The 17,820-nt window shown below is 44.9% G+C and overlaps 1 protein-coding gene across 2 annotated transcripts in view; it reads left to right on the top strand.

Moving 5' to 3' along the window:
* Positions 1–17,820, top strand: part of ARFGEF3 (ARFGEF family member 3) — a 177,212-nt gene that overhangs the window by 59,331 nt on the left and 100,061 nt on the right. For both annotated transcript variants that reach the window (XM_042939936.1, XM_042939935.1), the window contains exon 5: positions 6,892–6,960. In XM_042939936.1, coding sequence (XP_042795870.1) covers positions 6,892–6,960 — 69 coding nt within the window. The remainder of the gene's footprint in view (positions 1–6,891; positions 6,961–17,820) is intronic.

The raw sequence follows: 17,820 nt of genomic DNA on the forward strand, positions 1-17,820 counted from the left end.
GGTACTTGGAAAAATGAAACTACAGTCACCTCAAGATGCCCCTCAATGTAAATAAGACAAGTTTAATAGTTTTAGAAAGAGGAAAAGAAGAATTCCTTGTTCGTTCAATATGCCCCCATGCCCTCGATATGCCTGGACTCCCCCAAATCAGCTCACTTCTTGATGGAACCCGTGTCTCCTTCCCTTGGTTTAATTTATTAATTGTGTTCCAAAATGTTAAATTTAAAGATCCACAAAAAGATGAAAACAGCATTACAACTCGTGTGCTATGTGTTAGACCCAGAGAGGCTTTCCCAGAACTCAGTGTATTTTCCCAGTCCCCGTGCCCATCACAACTTACTGCAATTCCTTACTTTATGACGGTCTTCAACACCAGGTGTTGTTAGCCCTGCGAGATCAGGGGTCATGGTATCTTTTTGGTTCAGAACCGTATGCCCAACACCTGCACTACATCAGATCCCTAGTAACACACCAATAAATATTTGTTGAATACACAAACGGGAGCCCAAGTAACACAGCACGCGGTTCGATGCAAAGCAGACATGTAGTTGCTACCCACTAAGTTCAAGAATCACTTCTTCACTCCTGTCTTCGCAGAAACGGTCCTGTGGAGGACTCGTGTGAAACCTTGGCAGAAGTGAGATCTTTGAGTCCTAAATTTTAGGCCACTTACCATTTACGACGTTGAGTACAAAAGGCGGGTTCTCAGCAAAGCATGGCAGATCTCAGAAAGGGCAACTCCTTCCACAAGTCTCTCGGGAGATGCCCTCTGGTTGGTGGAGATGATTTTCTCCCCGCCCAGAGTGAGGTCCTGCCAGGCGGCTGGCCACCCCGAAAGGAGGCTTACTGAATTCTGATTGCTCTAACCAAGTCATGGGAAACTCCCGTGTGACTACTTTGTGTGGTTGCAAAATCTGCCTCTAGCCAGTCGCACCACCTGATTCCAACACTCGAATTCCCAGGATAGTTTTCTTCTGTACAACTGGGCTGTCTTAGCGTGTTACCTGCACGTTTTACAATAATGACTAGGCACGTAGGTGCCCAGGCTCACTGAAACTCTGTGAGGTTGATCACTCACGAGGACAGTGTATCTGAGGGACTGAGCATGGGTCAGGACGGACCAGCTCCCAGGGCCCAGCGAGGTACCATAAACGTGGTGGGCATCAAAAAATCCGATCTTACTACTAAGGAGCTTATCGATCTCATGAGGCATCGAGAGGGCACACAGATTTAAGTAGTATGTCTCAGCTGCTCCGTATAAATGCTGTTTGCATTTCCTGCCCATTCTGGGATCATCACGTCTGTAATAGTGATATCTGGTATTGTGCATTTTGAACAAAGTATTATCATTTTTCTGGTATTTTAATATGTTCTCTGTAATAGGCTACTATATTAATACCTAAATATAAAGCTTTGTAAAAAAAAAAAAAATACAAGAACAGGGGAGACAGGAGAGATACCGGTCAGATAGACTAGGTGGTAGGTGGGGAGAGCAGGGGTAGGACGATCCTCAGGTTTCACATGTGGGTGACTGTTGCCTTTTACTGCGGGAATTTCTCGCCTCCCTTTGCCAAATGCACCCCAGTCGCTCCGTTGTTACTGGAATGACTAGGCTCTGTCTTCAACCTTATCTCCACCTCGTTAAGCGTCTCCTTTTATCACTCCGGTTTATAGCTTGGCTCAGCACCTCTGCTTTTATTTGTGATTCGTTGGACTGGACAGCCCTGAAACAATACGCGCAAAACGCTGAACCTTGGGCACGTAAATTGACACGCAACAAGGTCCCAGCCTACGGCTCCAGCACCATCTCTGGCCTCTACCGTCGCATGTCCGTGCCTTTACTCGTGGCATTTCCTTGGCTCGATACGTCTTTCCCTCCCTGTTCTGTCCTGCATCGGTGCTCTGCCCATGTGTACTCTCCTCCTCAAAGTCTCTCTTCTCCGAGTTACGATGTCTTCTCGCCTCCAAAACGGAAGCAGCGTTTACCGCAGCCAGCCCTGAAGGACAGTATGCAGGTGTGAGTTTCTCCGGTAGATGAGCTTCCTTGATGTCGAAGACTGTGCTTGCTTTTTATATTTGTGACTCCACAGCAGTTAGACTCTTAGTGAATAATGACTTGAACTGACTTGAAGGGAGCCTATAAAGGAGGGAGAAAGGGAAGCCACATGAGAATGACAAGGACTTTGGGTAGTAGGAATCTGGGGCAGTGATAAATAGCAGAATGCAGGGGCGCCATGGTGGCTCAGTCAATTAAGTGCCTGACTCTTGATTTTGGCTCAGGTCATGATCTCAAGGTTTGTGAGTTTGAGCCCTGCCTAAGGCCCCGCACTGACAGCTTGGAGCCTGCTTGGGACTCTCTCTCTCTCTCTCTCTCTCTCTCTCTCTCTCTCTCTCTTTTTCTTCTCTGCTCCTCTCCTGCTTGCACACGCACGGGTGCGCACTCTCTCAAAATAAGTAAATAAACTAAAAAAAACCAAAAAACTACCTAAACAATTAGTAGAATGCCGACTCCAAAAGATTTATGTTTTTGAACATGATTGGTTTTTTTAACTTAAAATGCACCCAATCGTTTGTTAGAATGGCCACGATGAGTTACATCAAATGGAGACTTGTTTCACCTCTGTGAGAAGACAGCCCTGGACATAGATGCATCATGTACACTATTGTTTTACGCCATCATTTAATGTATTCGTTCCTTAAATATCCTTCCGAGGTTGGGGGGGGGGGGTGGATTTTACAGATAAGGGGATAGAGAATGTAGTCACCCAGCAGTTAGGCACTGAATCAAATGCCACAGTCGTGTTACTAAAACACTGTGTTTTAGCTCTGATTATCACAGCACCTGCCGTGTCATGATACGGTCCAGGGCCAGGTCTGCTGATGGAGAGACCCCAATCGTGGCCATGAGAAGCCCTTGGGAGAGGGTTAATCCAGGGTATTCATGATCAGAAGAACATACCTCTGACCTTATGCTCATCATCATTATTTGTCCACATCTGTCCCCTCTGTTCCCAAGGTGATCACGTTTCCCCGCTTCTTGTCACTTAGGCCCAGTTCTTACGATAAATCAGCTTCACTTTCTCCTTTCTGGCCCAATCTTTTTTTTTTATCCAGAGTTTATATACACATTTTAAATTTTTTTTTTTTTAACGTTTATTTATTTTTGAGACAGAGAGAGACAGAGTGTGAACAGGGGAGGGGCAGAGAGAGAGGGAGACAGAGAATCCGAAACAGGCTCCAGGCTCTGAGCTGTCAGCACAGAGCCCGATGCGGGGCTCGAACTCACAGACCGCGAGATCATGACCTGAGCCGAAGTCGGACACTTAACCGACCGAGCCACCCAGGCGCCCCTGTATACACATTTGAAATTGAGGGGTTGCTTTTTTGCACATAGTAGCTATTCGATTATTGTTTTTTAATGATTGGAATTTTTATTAGCCTTTGCAATGATTTTTCCCATTTCATGGAACACTTTGTGCCTGTTTTCCTATCCTCGTAGCTCATTTATGGAGGCTGTGCAAGCAAGCTGGATTGCAACATGCTGCCGATCACTCAAGTTCCTGCTGTTCAGTGATGATGTGGTCAATATACTTTAATGACCCCGTGAGGGATGGATTTTTAATGGAATTGCCCTCAGTGTTTAGTTGCTCTTGTTTTCCCGGAGGGCCAGTGTGCTCAGAATGTGAATCTGAGCTTTCTGCCCTCTCATCGTGCTTTACATTTCTTTGCCGCCCCCTAAATTTCCTACACCCAATCTGTGTTTTGATCCAGTGAATTCACGTGGCTAGGCATTGGGCACACCAACCATTTCTCCACTGATGGTTTGGGTACGTCATTTCTGTCTACCGCATCATCCTCGCTGGACACCGTGCCCTCTGTCTATATTGTGCGAGTCACAGGGGCCACGAGCGCTGCCCGCCCCGTAATTAAAACCTGCTGTGCTCCCAACACAACAAACCGTGCGTGAGCTTGAGGAGCTGGCTTCGTTAACGCGCTTCACGTCCGTTTCGTTATTTTCGGTTGCTTTTAGTTTTTGCAGTCAGCTCAGGGGGTCTTTGGATATTAATGGCCAGAGCCTTTTTTCAAAGACCTTTTGAACTCTGTCAGCATTTGCTGGGTACGGGGATCCTGAACTTCCCTCAGACTATTGCACATCTACTCTTGTGTACCTTGTATGAAAGCACAGAGTAACGCAAGGCAGAAAGTCGATCACCGGTCTCACAAGTAACATTAATAATTAGCCAGTTTAGACAAGCATGTGCCATTATTATTTCCATATTGTAAAGTATTGCCAGTCACCGGTCTTTATTGTAAATGCTTACAAATCCAAGAGCCCAGATGGACAAGTCCTCTCCCATCTCCACAGACCACCACCGCCACCAGCCAGTCTCTCATAACCTCCCCCCCACCTGCCATGAATCACGGCGGGGGGTGGGGGGAGGTGGGGGAACAGAAGGAACCAAAGAAAGGAAACTGTGAGATAGCAAAAACTCAAAGTAAGAAAGCACCCTATGAGAAAGCCTTGAGGGCCTTTCAGAGGCCCAACGAATGTTATAATCTAATGGAAAGATTATAAATAAGTAAACAAGCCAGTTGTTCATGAGACTGGTATATGCTCTAAAGTCCTGAAACAAGATGTGACCAGCCATTTTAGAGAGGGTGGTCCGAGGAGACTACATGTCTCTCTGAGGGATTTACGTTTAAGTGGAAACCTGAAAGAAACCAGTCAAATAAGCCATATGAGGAGCCAGCGTGGGAGGGTTTCGGGCAAGGGTACCACCAAGTACAGAGGCATTAGAAGACGTGGCCTCTCCCCCCCCAGCCCCTCCCCCACCCCGGGCCAATTTACGTCGTGGTGACACTGCTGTCCTCAGCTTTCACTACTTGTCTACCAACCCCCAACCCCCAAAGATAGTCATTGGACAGAAGAAGGCCTTTTCCCAGTAGGCCTGAGGGCAGCTGCTCCCACAGTCTCTCTCTGTCAGCCTGCCTGGCATGGGACGATTTTTATCTGGAGTTGACTCTTGAGTGGCAGGCACCTTAAGGATCAAAAAACTAAGGAACCGATCCACAATGAACCTATCTAATCTGGTAACGAAAATGGGCAAAAATCCCCTCTTCCTTCTTTAATCGCATACATATTTGCTTTCTTTGAAGGAGCAGCTGTTCCTAGGGTGGATGGGCCAGTAACGAAGACCGAGGGGTTAGGAGGGATTCCTTATCCCATCTGGCAATTGCACTTTTTGGGGTGCTGATTAGGGGCATATCCTGCAATTGCACTTTTTGGGGTGCTGATTAGGGGCATATCCTGCACTAGGTAAATTTGCTAGGCTTCAGCCTTCTTTCATGAAGTGTGCAGAACCCGATGAGAAACATCCTCAGGCAATCCCCACTGACAGGGCCAAGCTGCAGGCAGGGCACGGAACACGGAACACGGGTGTTGGGTTCAAGATTAAGGAGCGGATACCAGCCAGCACTGTTGTCCCTCAGGCTATCAGCGAGAAAAGTCACAGCGTCAGAAGCCAAAGGACAGGGAGAGTCTGGCCTCTTATCTACTCTTATCTATAAAGTTAGAAATGATTTTTCAAATGGCACAGGCTTTTATCAATCTGTTATCTGACAGCTCTTCAAGCAGAAAGTGAAATTTTTAATGGTCCTTGAAGATCTTGCAAATGTCAGCGATTCACTGTCTATATATCTTGTAGAATAAGGGGAACCTGAGACTAATAAATAGGTAAACTCTGGGCAGCATCTGGGGGGAAGTTACAGGGAAGAGGAAAGTGCCTGGTAAAGAATTTCTAATCCCTTGTGGATTTGGGAAGGGGACAGGAACAGAAAAGTTACAATGAGGCCTGGGTCTAGGAGGAGGACCAGACAGATTACATGGTGGTTCAGGGCATGGAGTCAGATTACTTGGGTTCAAATCTCAACTGTACAGTTTGTTACTTGTATGGTCTTGGGCGGCTTATTTAATCTTTCTGAGCATCAGTTTCCTTATCAGGGCAACAAGGACAGTAGTCATCACACTTATTAAAAGTATCAACCTAGGGGCACTTGGGTGGCTCAGTGGTTAAGCGTCCGACTCTTGATTTTGTCTCAGGTCATGGTCTCATGGTTCATGAGTTCAAGCCCCACATCGGGCTCCATGCTAACAGTGCGGAGCCTGCTTGCCTGCCTAGGATTCTCGGTCTCCCTCTCTCTTTTCTGCATCCCCGCTCATGGGCACGTGCACACACACACATACATTCTCTTTCTCTCTCTCTCTCTCTCTCTCTCAAAACAAATAAACTTAAAAAAAAAAAAAAGGCAGTTGGTGCCTGGGTGGCTTAGTCAGTTGAGCATCCGACTCTTGATTTCAGCTCGGGTCATGATCTCTTGGTCATGAGATCTAGCCCCTCTCATCGGGCTGAGCATGGAGTCTGCTTGCGACTCTCCCTCTCTGACTCTCTCTCTCTCTCTCTCTCTGCCCCTCCCCTGCTTGTTCTCTCTCTCTCTCTCTCACTCACTCAAAATAAATAAATATCTTTTTCAAAAGTATCAACCTAGATAATTTGCACATCATGCCTAGCACTGAGCCTGCTCTTATTGGACGGACTTACTAGAGTTGCTGAGGAATGTGGTTGCTGGCCAGTCTTGCAGTGGCCCTTCCCTGGGAGGACAGGGTCTCTGCGTTTGCTTTTTACGGTATTTAGTCTCTGTCTTATCGGGCGACGTGTGGCCACTAATTAGGGAGCAGTGAGGCGGCCCGGGAAGAAACATTAGATAAAGCAAAGAACAAAGGAATCGTAAAACAGCGGGGCTGCACAAATGATATGTGAAACCGTATTTCTGTTTATTTCTGAAATTAACCCCTTCTCTCTCCCTTCCTCCTCCACCTCCCGGTTGCTCAAGGTTTTACTCTGCATAACCTACACCCCGACCTTTGACCTGAATGGGAGCGCAGTGCTGAAGATCGCAGAGGTGAGTGCCCCACTGCTCCCAGCCCCCACCGGCTGCTCTGCTCCGTTGGTGCATGCGCACAGCTAGCTGCCTTACCTCCCAGCCTGCTTAAGCACCGGGCTGGAGCTGCGGTCCGGCAGTGGGGGGAGCCCTTTTCTGATCATTACCATGGGGGAATTTCCACTAAGGAATCGATCTATAGGAAGCGGGCTGTGGGCGCCATCATGCTCGATCGTCGTGCTCTGCATGCTTTGGTTTGCTTAACTGGAGGCTTTAAAATGGAAATAACAGTACTGGTTCTCCCACCACTGCCACACCCGGGTATCACACCTAGCACTGCCTTCCCAGTTCGTTTTTCGTAAGGGTAATTGAGAAGCAATTGATTTTAAAAAATGGTTTTTAAGAAACCAGGTACAAAAGTGAGAGACATGTTTACCAATGAAATTCCATCCCCATCCCCCAAGCCCCGATGAACACATTCTGTGACTATCATTGGAAAGCCTTCTCTTTTCCATCTGTGTTGCAGATTGAGTCCTTTGTACCTTCCAGCACTTCCAAGAGTATGTCCAACACAAATCTTGGCTTCTTGAATGCCTGGCACATGCCTTTGGCTTTTGGAAACGTCAGCATCCCAAAGCTATACTTTAATACACTTAGACTACTTTTCCTACCATTTCTTGAAACGAGTATCTTCGGGATTCATGTGTTTTGACAAGAGTACACATGCAGACCTCAAAGAGGCAGTGATATTCTGAATTCTGAAATTATGAAGAAAAAGCTTAACGATCAGTGGGTGGTTTTTTTTTTGTTTTTTTTTTTTTTACAGTAATGATTACCATTTCTTGAGGATACCAAGTTGATATTGAGCACTTTGGACATGGCTTCTTTTTTCTTTTTCTCATTATTGAGGTAATAGACAAACAAAAATTATACATATGTTAAGTCTACAACTCACTGTTTTGATAGACATGTACATTGTGAAAGAACCTACCACAATGCAACTGCATAAAATATCCATCAACTCACATAGTTACCATTATCACGAGTATTATTTATATTGGCCTATACATGTGCTTTTTATGGTACTGTGTGGTATCAAAGAGTGAAAGGAGAAAATTATTTTTGAGCACACTGAACATTTTTATGTATCTATCAAAAGAAAAAGAAGCAATTAGCTGACCTTGCACTACAATATAAATTCCCAAATGTGTATATTTATATAGATAGAACACTTCTCTTTAACATATTTATATGTTTTACTCTATGTAAGTAAAGAAATAGAATATCAGTCGTTTTTTTCAGTTGATTTTTAAGGGACACCTGTGAGTGTTCTTATTATTTTCAAGTTCATTTTTTCGTTGCACATGTGGTGAGAACAGTTAAGATGAAATCTACCTTAACAAATTTCTAAGTGTCTGATGTGGTAATGTTAACTACAGGCTCTATGTTGCTCAGCAGATGTCTAGAACTTACTCATCGTCTTGTGTAACTGAAACTTTATACCCAATGAACTACCCATTCTCCCCTCCCCACAGCCCCTGGCAATTACCAACCTACCCTTTGTTTGTATGAATCTATTTTAAGTACCCCATGTAGCTTCCCTTTTAAAATGACAAATGCTGGGGTGCCTGGGTGGCCCAGTTGGTTAAGCCTCTGAGTCTTGATTTCGGCTCAGGTCATGATCTCAGTTCAAGTTTGAGCCCCACATCAGGCTCTATGCAGACAGTGCAGAATCAATCTCTCTCTCTCTCTCTCTCTCTCTCTCTCTCTCTCTTTTTCTCTTTCTCTCCCTCCTTCCCTCTCACAGTTCATGAATTCAAGCCCCACATTGGGCTCTGGGCAGACAGTGCTTGGGAGTCTGTCTCTCTCTTTCCCTCTCTCTCCGTCTCTCTCCCTCTGTCTCTGTCTCTCTGCCTTTCCCCAACTCAGGCACGTGTGTGTGTGTGTGTGTGTGTGTGTGTGTGTCTTTCTCTCTCTCAAAATAAATAAATATACTTAAAAAAATAAAATGACAGTTTCTGATTAGAGCAAGAAATAGTACCGGCATGTAAGAGCCCTGTGTTAGTTAGCCCTTTGCCATGTGAAGGGCAAGAAGGGAGAAGCAGCTTGTCCTGCTGATGGAGCTTGGGGAGGGGGCACAGGTTGTTGCGGGACCCTCAAGAGGGGAGAGGGGCTATCAGGGGTCCCCAAGCTGCTCGCAAGAAGGAGAGTAGGCTGCCTTTATCATTCCTCGCGGGAACCAGTTTGTGAATGGGAATCTGAAAGATTCAAGATGTCATTCCTGAACAGTGGACACACACACGGTCATGAACCAGCCAGGTTAAGGGTGTTTATGCTGAGGGCATCTAGAAACCAGTGTAAAGATTCAGCAGGCCTTTCCAAATGGAATAACAGGTCAAAACACAGTGGTCTCTACCAAAACCTATACGGGAAAAACAAAACTCTTTGCTTTAAAAAAAAAAAAAAAAATCTCAGCCCAAAAGCAATATAAAGATAAAGGCATTCCAGCTCAGTGGCAAGAAGCCGAGCTCTGGAGTAGCAGTGTTTGGATGTCAATCCCGGCTCTCCCACCTCCCACCCACCTGCCGCGTTGCCTTGGCTACCTCCCTGGACCCGGTGTTTGTTCCCTGTGAAAGCAGTGCACATGGCAGTACCTGCCTCGTGGTGTGGGTGTGCCCTTTAGGCAAGGAAGATAGAATCCACGTAAGAAGCTGTTCGCGCAGGTCCAGCCACACAGGACATGCCGTGGCCCTTAGGGAGCTGCAGGTTGATGATGATGGCCAAGTGCCACTGAATCATGCTGGCCCGGCCAGGACCCTGAAAGGATGGAGCATCGATCGGGCCAGCCTCCTGTGACAACAGTAACTAGTTTGCTTCCTCTTCCATGTCCTCTGCGATCCCGTTGCTGGGGGAGAGTCCCCCACCTGGCACAACAGCAGCGTGAGGGTAGCAAAGTAGGCTTCAGCCCGTCACAGAAAAGTGTGTCGCTTCCCACGCTGGCTCGGACTTTATAGCTCACGATCAAGGCTTGAGCCTACATTCCTTTGAAGGAAGGGCTTGGTGGAGATCTTAAAAATAAACTTTCCATTCTGAATTTGACGGCGGGTGCCTTCCCTCACGGTGTTCAGGCCCCCAGATGACATTTTAGGTCCCGCCTCTCCCGCAGACCCACAAGTGGATTCTTCCACCGCCCCATTCCCAGCAGGACATGGTTGACCCTGCCAGTGCCTCACTAGATCTGCCACTCTGCACTGGGGACTGGACACGTTGGAACGTCCTCCGGCATAGCAGGGGTATGGAGGCTGCTTTGTAACAGCCACGAGAGTCGCCATTTCGAAGCGCTTTTGATAAATGGCAGCCTGCAGAATTGCTAGTATAGACCTGACATAGACATCAGCTTCCAGAGAGCGGGAATCCACTCTTCTGTGTGGCCAGTCCTTGGGAAGGACAAGCCAGTCCGCTGAGAGAGGCAGGGTGACCCCCGAGCATGAATGAGCATCGCCGATCTAGGGCCCGAGCTGCACTCTGCCCGGCTGCGCCAATCGAAAAGCCAACAATAGACACACTCTGGAGAGTGCAGCCCATGCGGAGAATAGCGGACGTGTATCCACGAGGCCTGGCTCCAACTCAACGTAGTTCCACCAGCCTAAGTTCTAGTTCTGGGCTCATCTGTGGCCATTCTTTCTCACAACCGGTCAGTCTGCGGACGCATGAAAACCTATCATGGCACCTGCTAGGGCAAGAGACAAGTTTGTAAACTCAAAGGCCACGTCATCTAGCTGTCCCAAATATTTATTCCGTGCTTACTCTGTGCCAGACTCTGTTTTAAGAGCTTTCTCTATAGCAAATCCTATAATCCACACGACAGTACCGTGAAGCAGGGAATATTGTTGTCCATTTTTGACAGATAAGGACACAGGCACATAGAGGTTCGCCAACTTCCCAAAAGTCAGACCGCTAGGAAGGGGTGGAACCGGGATGTGAGACCAGTCAGAATGACTGCGCTTCGTCCCCTCGCACTGTGTAGCACGCACGACCGCCATCTTGGCTGTGGAAGGGCCACCTCACGGAGGCCCTGCTGCTGTCCTCTGTGAAGGGAGGAACCCTCAACGAGGCTACCCCCGCTTCATCCCAAACTAGGCTCAGGCATGAATACCGTGCAGACACAGTGTTGGAGTTAAACTAATCTTGCCTTTTGTCTTCAAAATGTGTCTTTTGATGAAAAGAGTAGTATCACCATTTGACTGCTAACAGTGATCAAAGATCAGAACGAGGGACAGGCTTACAAAAGGTTGCTATTAGAAGGTCAGCCATTTTCAGTAGTTGCTTAAGTAAATTTTGGCTTTTCCTCTTTACACTCCCCAAACTAACTATCACATATGGGACACTTACAGTCACAAAGCTTTGGAGGACTTGCTTTTATGTTGGTGATTCTCATCAAAAGGCTGCCCGTTAGAATCACCTGGGAAGTGTTAGCAAAAATAAGATGCCCAGGGGCGCCTAGGTGGCTCAGAAGGTTAAGTGTCCGACTCAGGTCATGATCTCACAGTTTGTGGGTTTGAGCCCCGTGTTGGGCTCTGTGAGGACGGCTCGGAGCCTGGAGCCTGCTTCGGATTCAGTGTCTCTCTCTCTGCCCCTGCCCTGCTGAGGCTCTGTCTCTCAAAAATAAATAAAATGATGAAACCTTAAAAAAAAAAAAAAATGATGGCTAGGGCTGTCCCAGAAATCGAGTATTCTGGTCTTGGGCAGACCTGAGCATACACATTCTGTAACAGCTCCCCAGTGATTGTGCTGTAGAAGTCAAGTAGAGAGCAACGGCCATCATGGCCCCTCTTGTCTCCTACCGAGCTTTTCTTTTTTTTTTTTTCTTTTTTTTCCTTAAATTTATTTCCGAGACAGAGACAGAGCATGAGTCGGGGAGGGGCAGAGAGAGAGGGAGACACAGAATCAGAAGCAGGCTCCAGGCTCTGAGCTGTCAGCACAGAGCCGGATGCGAGGCTCGAACTCACAAACCGTGCGATCATGACGAAGTCAGACGCTTAACCGACTGAGCCACTCAGGTGCCCCTCCCACCAAGCTTTTCTGTCAAGCCGTGATGACATGAGCTGTTGTCCTCTAAAACCTCAGAGCGAGGTGTGCTGACCAGAGGCATCAGCAGCACCTGGGAACGTGTTAGAAATGCCAAACCTCAGGCCCCACCCCAGACCCGTGAATAAGAATCTGTTTTCTAATTAGAGCCCTCTTGAGGTCCATGTGCATATTCACGTTTGAGAAGCAGTGCCCCACGTAAATGTCAGTATACTCTCATTTTAAACGGTTTAAAACCCAGGGAGAGCTGCCTTACCTCTGCGTGGCCATTCAAACCCCCCTGCCCCGGCCCCCATGTATGGAATCCCACCAGCAGCAGCATGCCCTCGATAAGTACCAACTTTGGTTCTCCTGTCCCTTTATCTTCCATTCTCTCCCCCCAGATCACCTCCACTTTTCCCTTCCCATTTGTCAGTGCTTGATAAATATCAAATATATTTCTTAGGCTTTAACAGTTTAATCTGCTACAGAGCTGTCCCCTTGTGTTTTCACCTTAAGGCCCACTGTCAGCCTTTGAAAGGAGGGGCATGCCCCCACCCCCACCCATACTTATGTAATCTGGCACAGGATGAGCACACCTATTTATATGAAGAACATAGCAACAATTTATAAATATAAGCATATGGATCGGTAGCGACAAATATTAGATTATTAGGTGAATAATACAAAGGCTAATTTAAGAAAGAATAATAGTACAGTCATCTGAAATCATTGTTTAATTTAGCTGCACAAGAGAGGGATAAACGTTTTTCTCACCAGACTTTATATTTCCTCAAATTTGCCGTAACAACAGCTCACGGCCTTTCAGTTTTCACGCTAGAAATCACTTAAGAAATGCTTTTTCAAAAGAAAAAAAAAGAAAAAAAAGAACTGTGCTAGGAAGTGAGGCATAAACCCCGACAGAACCGGCAGACTGGGAAGGGTCACCAGATAGGGAAGGGAGCGGTTGCTTGACCTTTCTGTACCATATGAGTTTTTTCTAACTATGTGCCTACCTCTGCTTGAAAAAAAAAAAAAAACTGCCTCAAAAAAAAAAAAAAAGAAATGCTTTTTCATCATCAAAAAGAATTAACTATGTAAGAAAGTTATATTGCCACAAAAAAATAGTATTCAGTAGACTTATTCAAATGGTGATTCTGCAGGCTCTCAAAGTGCTTTGTACTTGTTCATTGAGCCTTTAATAATCTGCATCTCTGTTTTGAAAGCAGGACAGGGACACCTGGGTGGCTCAGTTAGTTAAGCATCTGACTTCGGCTCAGGTCATGATCTCACAGTTCGTGAGTTTGAGCCCCACTGGGTGAGCTCTGTCTCTCTCTGTCTCTCTCTCTCTCTCTCTCTGTGCATCTTGTGGGATTCTCTCTCTTTCTGCCCCCTAGCTCACTTGCACCCTCCCTCCTTCAAAAAAAGAAACAAAACAAGCAAGTAAGCAGGACATTTTAGCCTAAAACTACCACTTAGCTGCTGGAAGCTTTCTTAGTCGTCTCTGGATTTTTCATAAAAATAAGTCTTTAATTGAATGAAAAAATTTTTCTCCTGTTGTCACTTTTGATACAGCTAGGAAAGCAATTTATGAAAACACCTTCAAACCAACCATTTACAACTCCTGTGGAAATGTTAAGAATCCGGACATTCTCTTCTTTCTTACTCTGACGTACATTGACTTTTACTCAAGAATAGTGTTTACCCTGAAACCTGTTGATCAGGAAATGGAGGTGTGTACTTCAGTATGAAAAATGAGGCCATTTCCCCAAGGCACTGTTGAAACTATCAAAGGATTATTAAGCACTTAAAATGTAAATAAGAGGGCAGCCTTCCTTTGTATGTCTAACTTTAGCTTGCTTAATTAAACTATAATAATGAAAGCTTTTCAGAACATGGTTTTCCATGATACAGGAGGAAGAAGAAATATCGTCAAATCTAAAAATGGGTAATTATGAAAAATGCAACATGTATTTTCTGGTCAATTTCTTAATACAGTCAGAAATAAAACTCCCTATGGATACATGGTCCTTCTCTTCATTGGTTGAAAGCTAGACCAAGATTTCTTTTAGTATGAGGCCCAAATTAGCAGATAGGTTGAGTTTTCCAAGGGTAGTTACCTTAATATTGGAAAAAGCTGTGGGAGTAAAAATTGCCAAGGTCTTTGGGTAAAGGAAGAAGAGGAACCATAGCCAGGAGCTCTGGGGAGCGAATTTGAAAATGGTTAGTGTTCTTCCATTACAAAGATTCGGAGAATATTCTCAGGCATGCTAACGGCTCCTCTGTGGGATTTTTCAAAGTGAGAAAGCCTTGTTCCTAAGTGTGTATTTGCTGGTTTGATTACTGACTCACGGGAAACTTCCAGTTTTTGATCCTGTCAAGTTCAAGCAAAGTCTGTCTCAAAGACCATTGTTTCTTTTCTTTAAGATTCTTAGTTCCAGGGAACTTCCTCTTTCACTCCATCTATCCATCTATCCCTCAACTGCAAAACACTGGTTAATCAGAACATCTAACAACCCTAGCTACTAGCTGTTGAGTCCCTAGGGCGTGTCAATAAAATGGTTTCTTTGTACATTCCCCTCTAATCTTTGCCACAACCAAGATAGATAAAGAATCCCAAGAAAAATGAGGGTCATTTGCTTGCCCAAGTTTCTACAGCGAGACATTCCAATTCAGACTTTTTATGTTTCAAATATGGGCTGTTTAACCACCATGTTATATTGCTTCATCACTACTGTCAGTCTTAGAAAATGTTAGTAGAATCTTGCCATTGTCATGTCGGCAGCCAACTGAAATTTTTAGGAGCCTTACCCACCTTGGGTCTTTACGAAGGCGCTTTGTTAGAAAATGGCGGTATGGTGTTTTCATATGTGAAGCAAAAGTATTGATGAATTTTACTTTTTGTGTGTGTGACCACAGATTCAAGTGACTGTTAGGCATATGCCATTTCTTGGGTATCTTTATGTAGTGATACTCCATTTATCTTTTCTGAGCATTATGTTAGCATTTGAGGATGTTTATATGTTTATGTTTATATGTTTATAGTTTAGTTTATTGCCACTTCTTACCCCGGGGAGTTTAAAAACATTGAGACTGAAGACCTGCTACCAAAGATTCTGATTTAATGCTACTAGTTGTCATTAAAATATATATATATATTTTTTAAGAACGGGCTGACTTATAACTCCTGAAATGTTCAGTGATACTTTTTTCTTTTTAAGCCTAATGTGGTAGCATTATTTGCGAGACCTACAGCAAATAAAATATTCTACAGTTAAGGACCAGATTAGTCTGCAGATATAATCCAGGAGAAAAGTACACAGGCGATCTGGCCAGTTTATCTTGGAAGCATCCTATTTGTCACATTCTCTCTAAAACTGGGAGAAGTAACCCCACCTCCTGGCAAGAAAACCAGTCAAGGGAGCCCAGACCATTGTCTCAGGGTGGCTGAGGCCACTGAAGGAAGGAAATCCTGTTCTAAGGAACGTCTCCACTTTTCCTTCTGGAAACCCTTTTCTTCCTTGTGGGCCCGTCTCTTTACTGACTCTGATTTGACTCCTTTGAGGTGTCTGTTCTTTGGTTATTTGTTGCCAGATGGGATTTGAGCAAACTAGTCTTCTTGCAACACATTTCCACACTTGCCTGTAACCTCGGATTTACATAGCTTGAAAAAACTTGGAGTTAGAAGCCACACACAACACTGCAGACGTCCTCTGTACTTCATTTTGGATGCGTTCACAGGCCAGAGGCTAGAGTTCAGTAGACCTTCTATAGATCAAGGTGCACGAATTAAAGGTCTGGGATGTCTTAAGCTGTTTTTATATGCCAGCTTAAGCCAAGAAGAATAGGGAGGCGGAAGAGGGAAGTCACAATCAGAGTTGTCTGCGTATGCTTTTCCAAAAGGAAATTTCCATACCCAACATGACGATCGGACTTACTGGCACACGCATTTCTTAGGAATCATAAGATAATCTTAGTTCACTTTGTGAGTGTGCGTGTGCATGTGTGAGTATGTGTGTGTGTGTGTGTTTGCATCAGCAGGAACCATATGATGAAGTGACTTCTGTCACATACCCACCTGTTACAGCTGTTGACCTGGAAACGGGTTGGCCACTGAGTTGTCATGATGATTCAATGTAGAGTTTAGACTTTGAATGTGATCGATAAGCTTTCATAGTCTATACAAAAAGACATTTCTTCTGCTTTCTTGTAGCTTAATCTTTTGATCTCGGTGTTTCTTATCACTGTAAATTATTTTCCGTCTCCACAAAAATTTTCCAGTTGAAAACACACTAGCTCTTCTGTTTATGGAACTTGTTACTCAGTAGCAAGCCCTGTTTTGACAAAGCTGTGCCACGAACCCCATTCGGATAGGACCCAAAGATCATATCACATGTATTTTGCAAAGCTAAACAAATGTCTCTTGTGGCAGCTTCTTTAAAATTTGTTATCACTTTGGCCGGTGTTGAATGTCTACTCCATTCTACTGTGCTGCTTCATATTTCATAATAGTGATACTACCCCGGGTTTAACCTAGTACTGTTATTTATCAGTCCGCTTACTTGATGGCATAAAACTTCTATTGCTTACGTATGGCTTGCAGACTTGCGTCCTCTTGTTCTTTTTCCCTTCTGCCTGTGGGGGTCTGTTTTGCTTCATTAACTCTTTGTGGTCTTGCTCTCAGTTGTGTTTAGCATGCCGTAAAGCTGGATGTCCACAAATGCATGAAATGGTCAAAATGTGCGTTACGGAACTCCTCACTGCCCTGTGTCTTCGTGCGTTCCCTGGCGAGCAGGGGCCTGTGGCTTTTCACAAGGTATTTGACTTGGCCCTTTGAGCCTCTGGCAGAGATACAGGACCGGGCCTTTTTGAATGTCAGTTCTGCACTACGAAAGCAAAGGGCAGGGGGGAGGTAGAAATGATATTGGAGACACTGCAAGAAGAAATTGATGAGTCCTTTCCCGGAAACTCAGCCTGCCTTTGGACTTGGTATTCTCTTAACTTCTCTGATTCAATGTGCTCATTTTAGCACTACCTCAAGGTAGAGCAGAAAAACATGCACAAAGTGAAAAATCATTGGCCTTGAATATAGTGGTCAGGTTTATCATGGAAACCCTAGTTTGAAGAACCTTACTGGTTTACCAGTTTATTATTATCACGAAGCAAGTGAGAGAAGCTTCTCTGAAGATGTCAAGGTAGCTGATAGAGCGTTTCCTTCTGTGGACTTAAAGGTAGTGATATTATCAGGTACATGGTCTTGTTATATTTAAAAGGATACTCTTTTATCAAAGTATTTATACCTCCAACTTTAGCAAAACGAGCTTCTTGGATTAATACGTCTCAAAGCAGAGCAAACGTGCAATGAGTCATTCCCAGTATTGTACCCCTGATAGTAGCAACTATAAAACACTAGAAATGGTGGAGACGCTAAAACTCAAACGCATTTGGTTTCTAGGAGGTTCTTGTCCATATCCTGTACTGTTTATGTTACATAAACCCCATTCCTCACTTGTGCTTTCCTTCACGCGTCTAAAGTGACTGATACAATTTTTTGCGGGGAGGTCGCATGGGGGGTAAGGCTCTCGGTATTAAAAAGAATCGTGCTTCTATTGAGCAGGAGGTCAGCTCTCAAAATAGCTACTCTTTTATCTGTACTGTTTCCACAACTTCAAAATTCCCCTTAAACGTATGTCAGAGCTCAGAGATCTTAAAGATCTACAGCTATAAAGATTTCTGGGGAGAATGTAGGATTTAAAGAAAACTTAAATTCTGAGGCACGACTCGTACTGCTGTGCCTACGTACACCACAGAGAA

This window comes from Panthera leo, chromosome B2, assembly GCF_018350215.1.
Source record: "Panthera leo isolate Ple1 chromosome B2, P.leo_Ple1_pat1.1, whole genome shotgun sequence".
Classification (NCBI taxonomy): domain Eukaryota; kingdom Metazoa; phylum Chordata; class Mammalia; order Carnivora; family Felidae; genus Panthera; species Panthera leo.